Source organism: Dunckerocampus dactyliophorus, chromosome 1 (assembly GCF_027744805.1).
Source record: "Dunckerocampus dactyliophorus isolate RoL2022-P2 chromosome 1, RoL_Ddac_1.1, whole genome shotgun sequence".
Lineage (NCBI taxonomy): Eukaryota > Metazoa > Chordata > Actinopteri > Syngnathiformes > Syngnathidae > Dunckerocampus > Dunckerocampus dactyliophorus.
Window position 1 is genome coordinate 9,081,358 of NC_072819.1, and position 19,734 is coordinate 9,101,091.

The following is a 19,734-nucleotide window of genomic DNA, read 5'->3' on the forward strand; positions in this document are numbered from 1 at the left end:
ACACAGATGCAGGCAAAGTCTCACTTTTAGTTCTGCTGGACCTGAGTGCTGCCTTTGACACAGTTGACCATGTGATCTTATTACAGGAGACTACAAAACTCGGTGGGAATCTCTGGTACTGCTCTAAACTAGTTCAAGTCCTATCTAGAGGATAGGAAGTACTTTGTTGGAACTGGTAACTATCTCAGACCAAATGACAATGGGGTGTGGGGTTGCTGGGGCCCTTAAATTTCAATCTGTACATTCTTCTTTTAGGCCAGCTAATACACAGCTGCAATGTGTCCTACCAAACCTAAGCAGACAACACTCAGATCTACGTGTCACTGATGACAGGTGAACATGGTCCTGCAGATTTACTTTGTCACTGCATCAAACAAATCAACAACTTTCTCCAGCTAAACTCAGACAAAACTGAAATCGTTGGCTTTGGCCCACAGAATCAAAGAGAAAGCGTTATTAGCCACCTCGAGACTCTTTTCTAAAACCCGATCATCAGGTTAGTAATCAAGGGGTAATAATGGACTCAGACCTGAACTTTAACAGCCACATTAAATCAATAACGGCTTTTTACCACCTAAAAACATTGCCAAAATCAAAGGAATAGTGTCTAAGACAGATTTAGAGAGATTAATCCATGCCTTTGTCTGAAGAAGGCTGGACTACTGTAACAGCCTTCTCACCAGCTTCTCTAAAAGGAGCTATAAAACAGCTGCAGTACATCCAGAATGCTGCTGCTTGAGTCCTGACTAGAACCAGGAAATATGACCATATAGTCCAGTACTCAGGTCTGAGCACTGCCTTCCTGTCGCTCAGAGAATACACTTTTTAAAACAGCTCTGCTTGTGTATAAGTCTTTTCATGGTCTTGCGCCAAAGTACATCTCTGACTTGTTAGAGCCACGTAAACCATCTCAGGCTCTGAGAAGCACAGGGGGAGGATCTCCTGCGGGTGCACAGAGCCCGGACTAAACACGGTGAGGCCGCAATTCACTTTTATGCTGCCAAAATCTGGAACAGTCTTCCAGAAGATGCACGACAATCTTCAATTTTGGCAATGTTCATATCCAGGCTGAAAACACTTCTATTCAACTGTGCATTTGACAACTGAAAGTATTATATCTGCACAATTTTATGGAATGATTTTAGAACGATGTTGTGTTTTATGCAGTGACGGAGCTACAGGGTGGCCGTGAGATAAGATTATTAACCTTGACTAAAGAAAATATTACTCTCTTTATATCTAGTTTATAAATGTAACTGGCAAATTTACATGCAAAAAAAGCCCCCAAAATGTTTTAGATAGTGTTTATGACAATAGTTTTTTTTTATTAAGGGAAATTTAGACACAATCACACTTTTTTTATAATAATAATTTGAATATGTTTAATGTTTGTTGAATAGCTCAGACAGAATGACTCTGACAGAATGAGGACATGCGCAAGTGACCGTACATGGAAACATGACATCGAACTAAAATGCTGGCTGATCGGTTAGCATATTAAACCCGCAATCAGGTAACCTGGTTTCAAATATCTGTTGGAACATCTCTGTGAGGAATTTGCATATTCTACCTGTGGGTATTCTCTGTGTACATTCTAAAAACATGCATGTTAGGTTATTTGGAAACTTTGAAATTGTCCATCGGTTTGTCTATGGAAAAACCTCTGTTAAAGAGCAATGTTCCTAAATCTAGAATATATAATACAATTTTGCTTACATCTAGCCTCATAAAAGCAAATTTTATCTCAAATTATGAATCTTATCCATCACTAACTTTACGAGGTGTTCATCAAATTCTTTATCAAATTGCTGGCACTCGCCACTTTTGGTCTTTTTGGTCCCATGGCCATAGTAGTCGCACTCCATAAAAAATGCACAATCAGAGAGTCGGGTGCTTTGTTTGGGCACTCAATTCTGTGGAATGATACAGTACAAAGCACATGGACTAGAGCAATATTGCACGATAACCTTCACAGTGAAGAAAAATGAACAAACCGAATCATTCGAAAATCTTGCAAAACCGAGGTTTGACTGTATATAAATTTGAGAGCTACCTGCGGAATTTGTTCAGGTAAATTTTGTACGACTAGCCATAAATGCAGGTTACCTTCAGCAGCTTGTTGCTGGTTAGGAAATCGGTGGAAGGCTTCAGAATCGCTGTCATGGCTTTGGCCAGCTCCTCGTGAACAGTTTTTACATCCGTGGAGGAGTCAGTCTCTGGTTTAAAAACAAACTGTGAAGAAAAGAAGGTTGGAATTTTCGAGGGGTGAAAAGCAAATCTGTTGTATACAGTGAGGGAAATAACTATTTGACCCCCTGCAGATTTTAGTTTACCCCACGCATCAAGACTGTAATGGACTGCATCCCTACAGACTCTTATTCTGGTCAGTTCCTGTTTTCCGTCTGGCATTTGGCAGTAACTCGACTCACCGTGTTCGGAAGCAGAGACACGCGGAATAAGATGAAAAAAATTACAAAATCAGGGGATCCAATCATTATTTCCCCTGCTGTATATTGAATAGTTTGAATATTGAATGAGTAACCACAGGATGCAACCTTGACATAAGACCTCAGGTAATGCCCGAGCCCCTCTTCATGGCACTGCGCTACCACATGTACCATTACCCTATAGAGAAACAAATTATGTTAATGTTGTTAAATAGGAAACAACAATAGTGCCCAAAATGCTGTTGGTGGGTGCGGCCTTGCCTAGTCACGTTGACGGCCACATCTTCATGCGAGGCGCCGGTGAGGATGCAGAACAGCTGGTTGAGGATCGTGGGCAGGAAGTTCACCATGATGTGGCCCTCCACGGCATGGAGACTCTAAGAGGGAGCGTAAATTTGTATTTAATAGGCGATGAACACATGGCTTGTAAGACGGAGGCAGGCGGGCAGTTGTTTTGCATTTACTGGACCAGGATCTAACAGCAGACCAACTCCCATCTATTTTCGATGCTGCTTATCCCCACAAGGGTCGCTGGGCTATGCTGGAGCCTGTGCTAGCTGTGCCCAGACAACCATTCACACTCACATTCATACCTATGGACAATTTAGAGTCACCAATTAACACAGTGAGAAAATGCAAACTCCACACAGAGATGCTTTAACAGAGATTTGAACCCAGATCTCCTGACTGTGTGGCCGTCATGCTAACCACTAGGCCACCATGGTGACCACCGACAACTCAAAAATACGACAAACAACATGACAAAACACGAACAATTCAACTTTGAGAAACAGAACTTTGTCTTATTAAACGCTCTTCTTCGTCTGTATTCGACGCAAACAAACCACCACTCTGCTTTGAAAGTATAAAATGTATACGTACTAACCACAAATGAATGATCCATGAGCCATCATGGTCCATGAACAGATGGAATCAAAGTCACTTTGTAGAAGGTATTAGTTTCACTTTTTTGTCTCACAGCAACAATGGTGCGTTCAAGGACTGCCGAACATAGTGCGAAATTTCAACGCTTGACAAAAAAAACTGGGGGTGTCAAATTAAAGCATTCTTTGCAATTAATTAATTACAGTCATATTGAGTGCATTATTTTTTTAATCTCGTTAATCTTACTTTTAATCTTTAATTACTGTTTCTGCATGCAAGTTTCCTTTTTATTTTTATTTTTATATATATATTTTTTTTACCCCTGTCCTGTCCAGCCTTTAAAGCAGATAGAATTGTAGATTTAAATGCAAGTTTCCTTTTTATATAATCAGTTTTTATGCCTTGGGCTTCTTGTGCTTCGGTTGTTGGGGTGGAAAAAAATGGTGAGTCACACCGTGAAGTGGACATTGATTGGGCTTTCATTTTGTTGGGGCTTGTTTAGCATCAGCTGATGCTGATTGTCATTGGGAGGACAAGGTGAGTAGCAGTGAGTAGCAATAGTCACAATATTTTGACTGCCACAATAATGTAATGAATTGAAATGAAAATACCTCAAGGTGAGGGTTTTCTCAGCAGTGAGATTTAAAAAGAGACTAATTAGATCAGTTAATCACAGATCATCATTAATTAATCTCGACACACTAGAAAAAACTATCAGTGAAGCATAATGACATAAACATTTTTTTTAACAGTGGTACATGTATGCAGTACATGTTACCGGTATTATCACATATTTATAAATTATTACCAACTTAGCATGAATGAGAACAGTTTTGATGACCTATTTTCGGAGTAAAAAAATATATATTTTGAATACTGAATTGCAGCTGTGCGGGGACCCACTGTATATCACTGGAAAGTGCAGAGCCTCTCATTACAGAAACCTTTTGAATTATTTGATTGCGCAAACGGTTCAAGACTTTTGGTAGTTTCTAAATAAAAGCACATAGAACCGTGGTTCTTGTGGTTCTTACTTACTTAAAACCCATGAAATGAAATATTGAACATAATTAATTGGTTAATTCATTTTATCAAACTTCCGGGTCAAGATTTGTATTTTACATGGTCACATTTTGATAAAGTTTCATATAAGCAGTAATGAATAGATAAGTAATCATTCTAAATATCTTTTATTCCAGTTTGATGTTGGCATCCTCCCGTTTGAATGGGTTGAATTTGAGCTTCACTTTTTTTGTCCACTCACGATGGCTATGGTTTAAGTCTGCATATTAATTCAATACCAAATTCAAGGAGAAAGTTTAACAATCATGATGAAGCAGTATCCGAAGTACATAAATACATACAACCAATGATAAAGCCTCATTTTCGGGGAATCCCCACACCAATAAAAATCGAATCTTCAAGATTAAACACTCTTCATGCACAAAGTAATCATCAAACTTACTTATTTGTTCATACGGCGCACACGGAGCAACGAGCAACATCGTGTTGTTTCTTCTGCTCCGTTCTCCTTGCGCCGTGAGGCATTCAGGCGCACTCATAATAAAAAGTAGTAGGTGCTAATTGTTTTCGTTTTTATTCACATACCCCCTATAACAATTGGTGTAGCCCTGGTGGTACGTGAACCCCACTTTGAATCTACTGTAGGTCATAGCAAATCCTGATGCCGTTAAATGTTTTTTATTCAAGTAGTATGTGGCCTGCGGGCTGTTTGGCCATGTGTGTTGTAAGATGTCATACCTTCAGGAATTTCACCAGACCGCCCTCTGATGCTTGTTCTGACATCTCCATGCTTTGACAGTGGTGGAAGAAGTTGTGCAAGTGCTGATCCTAAAGGCATTATGATGTAATGATATATGAGAATCAAGAATCATATTTCACAATTACATCTAAATTTCTGCTAAGATTGATTTTAATGAGAGTCCTTTGTGCCTTATTTGTATGATTGTTATTATGCACATGATACCTGAGTGTAGACTGTGGAAACAAGATGTGTTGAGACTTTGAACAGAGGCTTTCCTCCGTCAACCCACTTGATCTCAGAGCCAGAATGCTGCAATGACAAAGATTGTTGTGCTGTGAGGGACAGCCTCTCTCTAAGAGCCCAAAATCCAAGCAAAATGGCATCAAACATGGGGAGAAACATATTGTTTTCCGTGTTTACCTTGTTGACAGCATCCTGACAGCTGAGGTAGCCCGTGGGCAAATGAGCAGCCACGGCTAGATGCTGTTCATTCGTGATGACTCTGCCATCTCTTAGTAGAGGCAGCCATGCTGAGCCCACTGCGGGAGCAGAGCAGCCATGTTTTATGGTTACGACGAATCATGCCATTGTACTACAGTGCCCATCAAAGATAACTGTTTTTTCTGACACTGACTTTTATTCATAGAGTTTATTTAAAAAAAAATTTAGAACAAGAGCATGAGGGCAGCCATGTCCCAGGTGGCTGCCCTCATTAGTTAAGACAACACAACTGTGCTTCATGGGAAAGTGGTATTGACTTAATTGAGTGGGACATAAATAGGCCAAAATGTGAGACTGAGCAAAGTAATTGTTATGAAGTCTGAGTGCTTTGAAATCTACTGCTGTGCTTCAAAGCACTTCCTGGCCATGGTCGATGATGATGATAATGATGACGGATACAGCCGCCCCTCGACACTTGGCGCTTCGGCTTTCGTGGCTTGGCCCTATCATGGTTTCCCCAAATGTATTCGAATGGGCTGCCGAGTCGCTATATTTTGAAGATCGGATAATATCGGCTTCCGCCAGGAGATCATGCCGATCCGGTTGCCGTATTACATTCGTAAGTCTGAGTCACACTCCAACATGGTAGGTGCAGTAATGCGCCTCAAAGCTGCTTGCCACCCGCAAGAAGAAGAAAAGGCAACACCACCTTACAGACATGTCCGCGGTGTACCGTGGTGAAGTTTGTTTCACATTGGATGTTGGACATTCGGCTCCGTAGCTACAGCGGTAGTTCCCCCTCACTGTGCCCGGACTGCTGTGTCATTGTGCGGTGAGCTCGCACGCCGTGGCGCAGCTACGTGGTGGCAAATGGTTGCCGTGGCCACCGTTCGTCACTCTTCCGATCTGATCGGCTATAAAAAAAAAATCGGATTGGATCGAAAGCCAAAAAATGTGTATCGGGACATTCCTAATATCCCTTAAAAAAACAAATTACAGTTGACTACAGAAAGGCTGTTAAATTAACCATTTTCAAGCATAAAAATGGCTAAATGAACAAAAATATACAAATATAAGGCATGCAGAAGACATACTGTACTCACGCATTCAAAGTCAAAGGCCTGGGTATGCATATCTAACGTAGCATCATCATCATCGAACCAGTTGCAGTATTTTCACAGGTTATGATTGTGTGTGTGTTTATAATATACAAGTACGTAAGTGCTATTACTCGGGGTGACACGGGACACTCAGTTCACGAGACGAGACTAGATTTGAACAAGAATTTTAAGAAAAGGACAATGAAAAAATATTTTTTAAATATATGACAATACATTGCAGTCTACTCATTTATTTTTACTACATTACCTTGCATTGCTACACAAGGCTACACTCTTCTGCACTCTGTGTGTATGCTCCACCCACCGAGACAAAAAGACTGTAAGACTGCTCATGCGGTTGTTCTATGGAACAAACGCGCCAATGTGCTGAAACCAATGCACATACTGTAGTGAACTCTCTCCAGACGAGGAAAACGGCACTCATGCGGATGGCAATATATTGAAGATGGCAAAATTGCCAACTTCATTTTCATTTAATGTGTGATTAATTCATTCATTTATTATTGTCCGAGGCCTAGTGCCCACGAGCAATTTTTTTTTCTGAACGAGAAATCTTGTCATATTTTAATCTTGCGCGATCTTGTGACACGAGATCTTGTGACACCCCTAATTATTACTATATAAACATAAAGAAACCATAGGCTAGGGGTATGTATGTCAGTGTTGCCAGGCCTCATGAGAGAAACAAGCGACCAGATCTCTGAAAACAAGCCCAAAAAGTGGAAACGTGGGAATTTGCAAGCAACTTTACAGAAAAAAACAAGCCCAAGGAGGCTTATAACAAGCGGACCTGGAAACACTGACGTGTGCGTGTGTGTGAGTTTATAGTTTGCCTTATTTATGTCTTATATGTCTTATTTTCTCTTATTATGTCTACTATATTGGGCAATACGAGCATGAAGGTGGCTATAGGGGTGTTATTTCATGTCTAGAGGGCTCTATTCATGTTTTTTTTTAATTATTTGGAAAATCAGCTAAGCTCTAACTACAAAAATATTCCATTTATAAATAAGGAATCCTACTTCATGGAAATTCACTTATCACGGTCACATCTGGAACCAATTCACCACGATAAACAAGGAATAAAGTTAGTAAAAGTACAGTGTTTACTTTGGCACTCCCACACAAACCAACAGGAGGTCATCAAACCAAACACCTCCCTCAATCACGGCGCAACCAAAAGTAACACATGGAACAAAAATGTAACTGCATCACACAGACTATGCAGGTATCGAAATAAATGCCAACACACTAATATACATACAAAAGAATACTATTTATACTATTTTAACCCGCAAGGTATGCTGGGTAACTTTCTGTTAGGGAAGTGTGCATGTGGGCTTCCTCAGCATGCCTTGCAGCCTATAAATTAACATAACATAGAATTGTTTTGCATGTACACTGCCGGTCAAAAGTTTTAGAAAACCCTAATTTTTCCAGTTTTTTATTGAAATTCAAATCGTTCAACTCCAGTAAAACGCTTGAAATGGTACAAAGGTAAGTGGTGAAGTACCAGAGGCTAAAAAAAAGGTAAGGTTACCCAAAACTGAAAAATAATGTGTATTTCAGAATTACACAAAAAGGGCTTTTTCGGGGAACACAAAATGGGTCCACAATTTAAAGCTGTTCTGCAGAGTTTGATCAAGCCTTGGCAGTTGGTGCAACTAATTCCTACAGGTGTTCCAAGTTCTGGAGTACTAAAACAGTGTGGGTCTGTACCCTCGTGAACATCACTTGAACAGCATTGTACTGGAGAAAGTCATTTGTTGCCACACAAATGGCAAGAAAAAAGGGAATTAACAATGGAAGAGAGACAGACCATCTTAACACTTAAAAATGTAGGTTTTTCCTCCAAAGAAATTGGAGTGTTCTAAATCTATTAACCAGTAGTGTACAGTATATTAATGTGCTATTGTGTATTCCAGTACCTGCATACCCGGGTATAACCTGCATAATGTATCACTTGTGTTATTTTTGGTTGCACTGTGAGTGGGGAAGGAGTTTGGGGGTCGACAAGCACCCAATGGTTTGTGATTGCGTGAGCAAAAGTGTAAATATCAAGCTGCGTATAAACAACACCTCCTCAAACAATAAACAGTCTATGGCGATTATAAGCAGGGGGGGTTCCAAAAACATTTTAAAAATAATGTGTTGATCATAAATCCATAAATTTGCAGTGTTGCGAATGTTGAATCACGAATATGTGAAGATCCGCTGTATTTGCATCAATTTGGTGTGTTGTTTATTGGGAAGAGTCTACCTGGAATCTCCACCAGATCTTTCTTCTTGCCGTTGCTGTCACAACTGATGTGATAGAAGGTGAAAAGGAGATGGTGCCTTTGGTGCAGATGAGTTGGCAGCTCGATCTTTATCTGGGTTGCAGAAGAGAGATTGTTGAGCGTTGGTTGTTATACTTTCAGGTAAGGCTTTGCTCATGAAGATTAGGATGAAAAGATTTCAAAGAGTACGTCTTTCCACGTTTACCAAACTGGCACAATTTGCTGTGAGAAAAAAAGTTCACCTCATCATAGAACTCCGGGTTCTGTTGGTGGTGCAAGACAGCCGCATACGCCTGTCGGGTGAAGAGGGAACCTCCGGGACGACCATAGATGCACTGACATAAATAGGAGAGAGCACAAGGTTCAATATATCTTAATGAATCCAAAGAAATAATCAAAAGACCATCAAGACCGGGTGAGGTCAAACGTGATGACAGGTCCCAGAAGCCAGCTAATTCAGTGGTCACCAACCTTTTGGAGTCTAAGATCTCGGGTCTCGGCCGTGAACCTGCGCAAGATGTACCCCCCCTCCCCATATATATGTGCCTAGAAAAAATATACGATATAATATATTTCAATTATACATATTTATTTATTGATTTCTTCTGTAGAAAGGTGTTTAAAGTAAATTAAAAGTTATAGATATTTAAAGCTTTGTATTTAATTTAAAAAGCTTTGTGTTTTTATTGGTTGTTGATGTCAACATTTCAGCTTTTTCTCATTGTGCCTTTTGCTCTATTTTGACCATTTTGCTGTTTTTTTTTATTTATTTGCTTTCTGCAGTGATGTAATGACAAATTAGCCACGGCCCACAGATGGCCCCTGGGCCACACTTTGGGCACCCCTGCTTTTGTAGATCTTCGTCGGGGTCCGGCAAACTGCAAATCTATTTGGCTTGTTGGCTCAGCGTCGTGTGCGAGCGAAGCCATGGTGGTTAAGGAGAGATGGGCTGTGTTACAACAGCCAGTCCTAATGAGCAGTGTTTTTTGGAGGTGCACATCTATGGAGTTATGTTTGGGCCACAACGTCCAATAATTACTGTTGCAGTGGTCAAAATGTGTGCTTGTCATTCTCCATCAGTGGAAGGCACTGATGTAATAATACATTCTATTTCTAATATTCTCGCAATCGGCCAGCAAAGTCCCAAAGATCGCTAGGAACTCGCGATCGACGGGTTCGTGACCCCTGAGCTAACTTATCAACAAGATACTACTATCAAGAGGTGATAAATATTTGCGGAAGCCAATACAACACACATCCTGCATGCTTGGGTATAGTTTGTGGTATACCTCAGGGGTCAATACTCGGAACAAAACAGTTTAGTTTACATATAAATATCTGGAAATTCCTGAAAAACTTCGTTAGTACTATTTGCAGATGACACAAGTGTATTTTGTTCAGGGGAGAACGCAGAAGAGCTACACTCCTGATCAAAATCTTAAAACCAGTTGAAAAATTGAATAGAATTTACATTTTGCACATTTGGATCTTACTGAGGTTTTAAGGAGAGCTACAACATGCAAGGGGGGGTGAGACAAAAAACATTTGGAACTTGTAATTTAAACAAAAACAAAACAAAACTGAAATAGGTTGTTTATCACCTGACCAAAAGTTTAAGACCACAGGCTGTAAAAGCCAAAATCTGCTCAAAATGTTCATTTTCTATCAGGCATTCACACTGTCATGCCCTCCTGATGGCTAAAGCTAAGAAGCTTTCTCTTTTTGCACGTGGTCGGATTGTTGAGCTGCATAAGCAAGGCCTCTCGCAGCGTGCCATTGCTGCTGAGGTTGGGTGCAGTAAGACAGTCATTCTAAATTTTTTGAAAGATCCTGAGCATTATGGAACAAAAAACTGGGACCCCACAGGGGTGTGTGCTGAGTCCACTCCTCTACACGCTCTTCACCTACGATTGCGTGGCCTCCCAGAACAACACCAGCATCATTAAATTTGCGGATGACACTACAGTCATCGGACTGATCACTGGTGGTTTTGAAACATCATACAGAAGAGAGGTGGCGGACCTCATAGCTTGGTGTCGTGATAACAATCTCCTTCTCAATACAGATAAGACCAAAGAGATGATCATCGACCCAAGAACAAGGGAAAAGGAGCCACATAGACCCCTGTTTATTGAGGAGACTGAGGTGGAGAGGGTGAAAACCTTCAAGTTCCTTGGCACACACATCAGCGAGGACCTTACCTGGTCTCACAACACCCAACAAATTATGAAGAAGTCCCAAAGGAGACTGTACTTCCTGAGAAGACTGAGGAAATTTGGCATGTCCACCACAATCCTGAGTTGCTTCTACAGATGCACTATCGAAAGTGTCCTTACCGCCTCCATCACTGTTTGGTACGGTAACTGTACAACACGTGATAGGAAGGCACTCCAGCGGGTGATCAAGACCTCACAGAACATTGTTGGGGCAGCCCTCCCCTCACTGCAAGACATTTATAAAACTAGAGTCCTGCGAAGAACAAACAACCTCATCAAGGACAGCACACATCCACAACACTCATTATTCACACTCCTACCGTCAGGCAGACGCTACAGGAGTTTGAAGTCCAGGACCACAAGGCTGGCAAACAGCTTTTACCCACAGGCCATCAGGCTTCTCAACGAAGCACTCGCACACGCCACACGCAACACACGCACACACTCATAGCACTTTATTTATTTATTTATTTCTATTATTTATTTGTATTAATGTCTCTTCTGTTGTTGTTGCTTAATTTATTGGTATATATGTTTATGTGTTTATGTTTCTTATGTTCTTATTCTTTTTCTTGTGTTTTCTTTCTTTTCTTGGGAGAATGAACAGAATAACTTTTTCATTGCATAGTATAACTGCTGTTTTACTATGCATATGACAATAAAACTCTCTTGAATCTTGAAAAACGTAAAGTGGTAGACCCAAAAAAATCACAACTGCACTGAGCCGGAGGATCCGATTGACTGTCCATCAAGACACAGGGTGGTCTTCCACCCACATTAAGGCTGACTGCAGAGAACATTTGGGGATGGATGGCAAGGGAAATTTATAAAAATGGCCATCAGTTCCAGAGAGTGAAGCCATCTTCACCACTTGGAGCAATGTTCCCACTAGCCTCCTGGAAACACTCGCATCAAGCATGCCCAAACCCATTTTTGAAGTGATTAACAAGAACGGTGGAGCTACTCATTACTGAGTCCTACTGAGAACATTTTTTGTTCTGGTTCGGAGATTTTTTTGTTATTTTTTGAGCGATGGTCTTCAACTTTCAGCTGATAAACAGCCTATTTCAGTTTAATTGTTGTTTTCAATAAATTACTTTTCCAAAGTGCTTTTTGTCTCACTCCCCCTTCTTGTTTTTGCATATTGTAGCTCTACTTAAAACCTCATTAAGATCCAGATTTGCAAAATGCAAATTCTAGCAATTTTTCAACTGGTCTTAAGATTTTGATCAGGAATATACACAATCAGTAGAAATGAACTCATTAAAAACAGATTGTTGAGAACGATACTGTCTGATATCATTTATCCTGAGTTTCATTCATCTATCATTACAGTAAGTTTAATGTAGTGACTCTCAACCGGTGGGTGGTGACCCAAAAGTGGGTTGCAGGATTTTTGTCTGGGCAAAACCATGAAAATATGTTTTATTCTGAAAGAGAATTTTTATGCAGTCATCTATTCATACTCCTGTAGGTGGCGACAACGCTCTGTAGTGCTATTTGAAACCTGCTGTCATAGAAGAAGACCAACAACCTCTGTCTGTAGTCCACTGCGTGTGTCAGTACTGTATCTTGTTGAGTCTTAGAAAAGGTTTTCCTGTATGTTATGCTTATTATATATCAGCTGTTTCAGTGGCATGTGACCCTAAGTTTAATCGTCATAATGCTAATGCAGGTTCTTATATGGTCTTTTCAGTGTAAATTATTATCGAGCTACATTTGTTTAAATACATTTCAAATATATGAAAAATTTTAGTTGAAAAATGTCTGCAATATGCTCTCGTTTTAGCCAATTTTTTTTGCATGAGAACCGCATTATGGGCCTAATAATATTGGGGTCTCAAAAATATATTTTTTATAAAACAACATCGTTATCGCCTTGCCATGGCCTGACCATTGCCTTTCTCATACTAGTCATACAAGTATTTTCCCTGTGCTCTCTTCTCTGAGCAGTTACATGCGGGTAGATTATGGCAGTGATCCCCAACCCCCGGGCCACACAGAAAGAAAAAATAATTTCCATTATTTCATTTTTTTTAAGGTTTTATTTTGAAAAGTGGCCGGATTCTCTCTGTTACATCCGTCTCACTTGACGCATGTCCATTGTGCGTATCTCATGCCGCACAGATAGACTACTACTGTATTTTTACCATTTTTCTTTCACATGATATTTGGTGTCAAATGCTGATACTATGTGGGAATGCATAAAGGTAAGTTTTGATGACTTATTGAGTGCTAATGTGCACATTTGTCTCAAGTTAATTCATGCTAGCGCACTGCCTTTTACCACACACGTCAAACAGCGACGTAATGATCTTTCTGGAAAAACTTGGCTGGAACTTGAACTGGTGGATGGTGGGTCGGCATTCATTTTGTGCTTTTAATTTGATGTTATTCATGTCTTAGTTTTACACAATACATCATAAATGAGATAAATTAGATCGCTATAGTGTACGAAACCACCGCCCCCGGTCTGCGGGAGATTTATGGGAACACAAGCCGGTCTGTGGGTCAAAAAAAGTTGGGCACCACTGGATTATGGCATGCATATTGCCTTCTGAAAACAGGGGTTGTTTTGACAATGCTGTCATCTGCACGACACATTTTCAAAAGCACAAGACATAAAAGACAAAAACAAAAAGACATTAACATACCCTTAGCGGCCGGGCTTCCTCTTCATCAGAATCCCTGAATTCAATGCAAACTGCAATATTCCTTGCCTGAGGAAGACATTAGACATGAAATACAACTCGGGAAGAATAACTAAAAAAGCATGACACAGTATTCCCCAGTCTATGACATAGTGTAATCCTGCTGACAAGTCAAATAAATGACAATGGAAACAAAATAGGAAAATACCCTGGAACACGTTTAAGTCAACCTCCCTCCGATTGGCTGACTCATATCGATATAGACGGTTGTCGACATATTCACTTGTGACTTTGGCGAGAGACATAAGAGGAACTGATGATGATAAAGGATTTTTGAACCTACAGCAGTTTGTTCACATGGTTTTCTCCTATTTTGACTAATTTAAATGTGTGTATTTTGTTAGTTGTGGAAAGGGAGATGAAAGAACATCTACCGCCAAAGAAGAAAGAATCTTTGGTCCTATCCCGAAGCGTTGAAAGAAAGGCAGTTCCTTTCCTGTTGTTTTTATTGATTTGACATAACCACAAATTCATCCATTCATCCATTTTCTCATGCTAATCCAGGTCCGGGTCGCAGGGGCAGCGTCCTCAGTAGGGAAGACAAGACATCCCGGTCTCCGGCCACCTCTGCCAGGTCCACAGGGAGGGATACCGAGGTGTTCCCAAGCAAGCTGTGAGGCATAATCTCTCGAGTGTGTCCTAGTTCTACACTGGGGCCTCCTCCCCGCTAGGCATGCCCGGAACACCTCATCAGGGAGCTGTCCAGGAGGCATCCGTACTGGTTCCTATTTATGCTCTACTCTGAGCCCCTGCCGGAAGACCGAGCTCCTCACCCTATTTCATAGGGTGACTCCAGCCAGTCCTTTTGGTCACTACGCAAAGCTCATGACCATAGGTGAGGTGAGGAACGTTGATTGACGGGTAAATTGAGAGCTTTGACTTTCGGCTCAACTCCCTCTTCACCACAACAGACCGACGCAGAGTCCGCATCACTGCAGACGCCACACCAATCTGCCTGTCAATCTCACGCTCCATGCTTAGCGGGCACTTAAGCGGGCGGCAGAATAAGAACAACATACTGGACCGGGACTTGATGAGTTGGTCGACTTAGACAGGTTGTTGACATAAACGCGGTCGACTTAAACGGGTTCCACTGTAATTAGAAGAAGTCTAAACAGAGAAGTCTATACAGCTCTACTTCTTGGGTGATTAGAAACCCAGCATGAACTTAGGTACCTTAGGGAAAGATTTCTGCCCATCGTATTTGAGGTGCTTTGGGTAGACATAAAGAAGGTTTTTATAGATGGTAAAGGGTTGGGAGCATTTGGCGATGGATGGTACAAACTCTTCCACTTCCAAGAGGGCACTTCCAGGCCCACTTCCTTCAAAGTTCCTCACCGGGATGTAGGAGGAAGTGACACAATCTGCAGTAAGGAGACAAGAGACATTTCAATGTCAGCTTTGTTTTTGTTAGTGGGTTATTGTATTTTTAGGTGAATATTCAGTGGCTTTACTGTTCAAATCTGAGGCCACACAATCAATAGTTACATCCAAGTTCCCTAGCAGCACTGGAAGTTTTGTCATTTTCTCTGGTCTGTTGGGAGGATAGAAATGGAATAATGGTAGTGAAATCTTGCATGGATGGAGACACAAAGGGGTGAAGAGGACTTTTTACTTTCTAAAGTCAGCGAGCAGTTTGAACATGTCCTCATCTGACAGCTTGCTGCTGTCTTGTCGGTAAAGAGCCGAGAAACGAGCACTTTTGTCCAAAGTTCCTGATGCGTCAATAAACACAGGCCTGTGAAGATAGAACACAATTACAGTACAGTGAATATCTCATTTGAGTTAAACATCACTGGTGTCAAGGAAAAGTACAGTTGTGGTCCGACATTTACATGCATTCATCATGGGCAGGAATGTTTTGGGCTTTTGAGGCTTAACTTTTGAAGGTGTTGATTTCAGAGCAGGGGTTTCTTTCTTGTTTGGCACCCTCTCAGTTAATGGTGGTGTAAAACTGGCTTCACTGTCAGTGACAGTGACACTTGGGTTCCAGCAGTTTCCAGTTCATGACAGGCTCAAGCCTTGGTGGATACTGGACTGTTTCTGAACATCCTAACAATCTTGCCTGTGAATATGCACATTCATCCAGGTCATTGTATTCTCAGGGCATTGAGTCGATTGCAACTTGACTTTCCAGGTTCTCTTAGAAGCCGTTTCGCCTCTCTTCCAAGCAGGCTTCATCAAGTCATGTGCAAAAGACGAGATAGGACAGCTTGATCTGACGCTCAAAGACCAGATAGGAAAGCTGAAGCTGAATTGAGGAAGCCGGCTCGGATGAGAGGCGAAACGTCTTCTAAGACAACTTGGACAGTCCAGTTGCGATCGATTCAATGCCTTGAGAATCCTAGGGTGACAGTATGGGGTCTTCTTCCAGACCTTGGCAAAGTGGTGAGCCAGCCAAATAACTTTTACTTGTCCCAACTTCTCAATTCATCTTCTTAGAACTTTATTGAGCTTTTTTGACTTTTCCATTGTTCTGAGAATTTGTCGATCCAATCAGTCAAACAAATAATTGCAAAATACTGGAAAAGAGGAACTAACTGCTGCAGTTTATCCTTAATGAGAAGTTAATTGGGCTCTGCCTTGACCAGAACCTTCAGCAGCACTTATTAAAAGAATTAGGTGAAAGTATATACAGTATATGTCTGAGTATACAGTACGTATAATTCTGACCTTGCATAGATGAGAGAAAACTTGTGCAGTCAATTGTTGTTTTAAACATTTAAGATGTGCATTGTATAATCATTCTACCCTGGAAAAAGAACAGTTCAAATCATGCCCATTATTGTGAATGTGTGTAAACTTTGGACCACAAGAGTGTCCCCTCCTGTGCAATATTATCTTAGAAAACTGCATTACCGTCAGTATTTGTGTCTGAATTTTGAGAGAAACATGGCGACCGGAACGAAAACGGGGTGGGATGGAATGAGACGAGACAAAGTGGTTCAGCATTAGCGGATCTCCCTCAAACCCTTGCCTGTCAGTTTTTTATTTGGTTCTACGTCTGAGGGTCTACTGTACTGCAGACCTGAGAGTATATACAGTGGTAGGGGTAAAACGATACATTTATTTCCGATTTTTCAATGAGGAACTTGCAATTTGGCACAGAGGCGTGCAGTTTTGCCCCTACGGTACACATTGACTGAGGAACAGGAAGTCTACCTGACGCTATGCGGCTACTTGATAAAGAAATACAGTGCAGCCCAGTCTAGCAACAGAGCCAAGGAGAAGCCAGAGCCTTGAAAAAAAACATACGTCGTTAAAGTCTCCTTCTAAAGTTTGGGAAAAAATAGCCTTCCCGATGAAATACGAACAAAAACAAGTGGGTAAGATGAAAGTCAAAATGAACCGAAACGTGAACTTAAAAACCGAGGTAGGTACCAAAGTATGATTATGTCGTAGTGTTACACCCCTAGTATACAGTGATTCTCAAACTAGAGTCCGGGCATCAGCAGTTGTCTGCAGTTGTCTGAGGATTAATTAGTAGTAATAAATTAATGACGTTATCGCGTATCATTAAAAAGTGTATAAATATGACGTTACTGCTGTGAGTCATTCTTCCCAAACAGTTGCACATTTTGTCTGAGTTTGTGTAAATGCTGGTCTCTCAGAATTGGCACAGTAATTATGATTGCAGTTGGCATTCTTCATGATTCAAAAAAAAAAAAAAAGGAAATACACCTTGCAGACCAGGCGAACGGCATCCGGTACTGTCCCAGTCTACTGCAGGCCATCTTTGCATTCTTCAGCACTTTTTGAGCCATCTAGCCAGGACAAGACATTTATTTTTCCAATGCAACAAATAAATAGAAGACAAGAGCATGGTGTCACTGTCATGTGGGCACCTTTGTTGAGTCCGAGCTCTTCATGTAGGGTTCACTACAGTGCGTGATCCCCCCTTGGAGGACCTTCTCAATCCTTGCCACCAAGAAGATCTCCGGATGGGGGCACGTGACTGAAAACACTCCGTGTTTAGGGTATCGGAGATCCATCTCTGGAAACCCACTGGCCAGCTTTTGCCAGCCCAAGGGACCCTCACCAGTAATGTGCAAGTTGTGGTCACAAGTAGAGCCGGGTGACATTTGTCGCACCAAAGGGTGGTTGAGATCCACATGAAAATCAGCAGAAATTTTTCTGCTGTTCTGAATGTCGAATAGGGATAGAACCACATAGAAAGGTTCCACCTTTCATGAAAGAAAAACAACATTTATGGTCCTAAAGAGGCAATTAAAAGACTTTCATATTCTCTATAATATTGTCTCATGGCTTTTGTAATGGAACATACATTAGTTGTTGGTCCCTCCTGATTATCTGCAATGCAGCCCTGCAGGTTGAACGATAAGTCATGACAGTTGACCAAGATCCTCTTCCCGAATTTCTCCTCAAACTGACGTATGTCTGGTTCGATGCTCGTGAAGTCCACTTTCTGTGGATACAGGCACCTGTGTCATCCATAAATCATCGAGAGAACAAGCAAGTCTTTAAGCATCACCTGAGTGTCAGGGTCCAGAGTAAACAGTTTCAGCCTGGCTTCGCTCCTCATTTTAAACTCAATATCTCTGACCGTCTGGAAAGAAAGAAAACAGTCACAAAATCCAACATGAAATACTGATAATCATTAACTGCATTTGCTGTAAATACATAGTACCAGTTTTGGCAGTGATGTTCTGTTTCAATGACTTTGTGGCCACGGAGTTGTGATTCACATTGTTTCTGTGAATGCATATTGCGGTTGATTGGTGGAGAATCAGGAAGTGTTGTGCGGGTGTGGAAAGTTGGAGATGTTGGAAGTGAGCACTGCTGTTGACGGGCTAAGATCAGAGTAAAGTTTAAAAACGTAACGTCTGAAATAGTAATTATTTAGGTTACCTGTTTCTGGAAAACAAACATGAGACAAACTACGTCAAACTAAAAAGGCCCTCCCTAAACAGAGTAGGAGGGTTGCACCCTCACCTATCATTTGCTGATAGCAATGTCCTAACATCTCTAACCGAAACATTGTCTCATTACACGAGAATAGACTTCTTTGGCCACCAGATAGGCGAACAACCTATTGTTATGCAGGATGGTCATTCACCAACCACGCTTGGCCACAGTAATAACAACAAGCTAGGGAAAGGAAAACTCCAAATCTAAAGTTCCTCCGACAATTCTAGAACTAAAGAAGACTTTAGGTGAAACATCTCCAACAAACAGGAAAAGTCTTGTTGCCTCAATTAAACCTTTAGAGATTATCATGACCTGATTGACTGAGAATCTACACTAAACCAAACCCTGGCATACATTGCGCCCCACAGGACCATATTTTGTAATCCCCTACTTGACATCTATGTTTAGTGTTTAGGGGGTTTTGTATTAATATTATGTACAGTGGTGCGAAAAATAGTGGTGTGATTTCCTTTTTTTTTTGCATGTTTGTCACACTTAAATGTTTCTGATCATTAAAAACAAATTTTAATATTAGTCACTGACAACAAAACTGAACAAAAAATGCAGTTGTGAAATGAAACGTTTTCCTATTAGAGAAAAAAAATCCAAAACTACATGGCTTTGTGTGAAAAAGTGTTTGCCCCCCTTGTTAAAATATAACTTAACTGAAATAAAATGAGATCAGTCTGGAAAAGGTTATATAGCCTTTTCTAAAGCTTTGGGACTCCAGCAAACCACAGTGAGAGCCATAATCAACAAATGGCGAAAACATGGAACAGTGGTGAGCCTTCCAAGGAGTGGCTGACCATCCAAAATTACCCTGAGAGCGCAGCGATGACTCATCCAAGAGGTCACAAAAGACCCCACAACAACATCCAAAGAACTGCAGGCCTCATTTGCCTCAGTTAAGGTCAGTGTTCATGACTCCACTATAAGAAAG

The 19,734-nt window shown here is 41.0% G+C and overlaps 1 protein-coding gene across 3 annotated transcripts in view; it reads right to left on the reverse strand.

Annotated features, from left to right (window-relative positions):
* LOC129181192 (dedicator of cytokinesis protein 9-like) overlaps positions 1-19,734 on the reverse strand; it is a 106,915-nt gene that overhangs the window by 38,158 nt on the left and 49,023 nt on the right. For all 3 annotated transcript variants that reach the window (XM_054776021.1, XM_054776005.1, XM_054776014.1), the window contains exons 10-25: positions 18,358-18,432; positions 18,151-18,291; positions 17,711-18,049; positions 17,547-17,629; positions 15,481-15,603; positions 15,320-15,399; positions 15,042-15,229; positions 13,809-13,874; positions 9,181-9,273; positions 8,920-9,031; positions 5,518-5,636; positions 5,320-5,406; positions 5,094-5,183; positions 2,709-2,824; positions 2,556-2,625; positions 2,107-2,232 (exon numbers count right to left, since the gene is read on the reverse strand). In XM_054776021.1, coding sequence (XP_054631996.1) covers positions 2,107-2,232; positions 2,556-2,625; positions 2,709-2,824; positions 5,094-5,183; positions 5,320-5,406; positions 5,518-5,636; positions 8,920-9,031; positions 9,181-9,273; positions 13,809-13,874; positions 15,042-15,229; positions 15,320-15,399; positions 15,481-15,603; positions 17,547-17,629; positions 17,711-18,049; positions 18,151-18,291; positions 18,358-18,432 — 1,908 coding nt within the window. The remainder of the gene's footprint in view (positions 1-2,106; positions 2,233-2,555; positions 2,626-2,708; positions 2,825-5,093; positions 5,184-5,319; positions 5,407-5,517; positions 5,637-8,919; positions 9,032-9,180; positions 9,274-13,808; positions 13,875-15,041; positions 15,230-15,319; positions 15,400-15,480; positions 15,604-17,546; positions 17,630-17,710; positions 18,050-18,150; positions 18,292-18,357; positions 18,433-19,734) is intronic.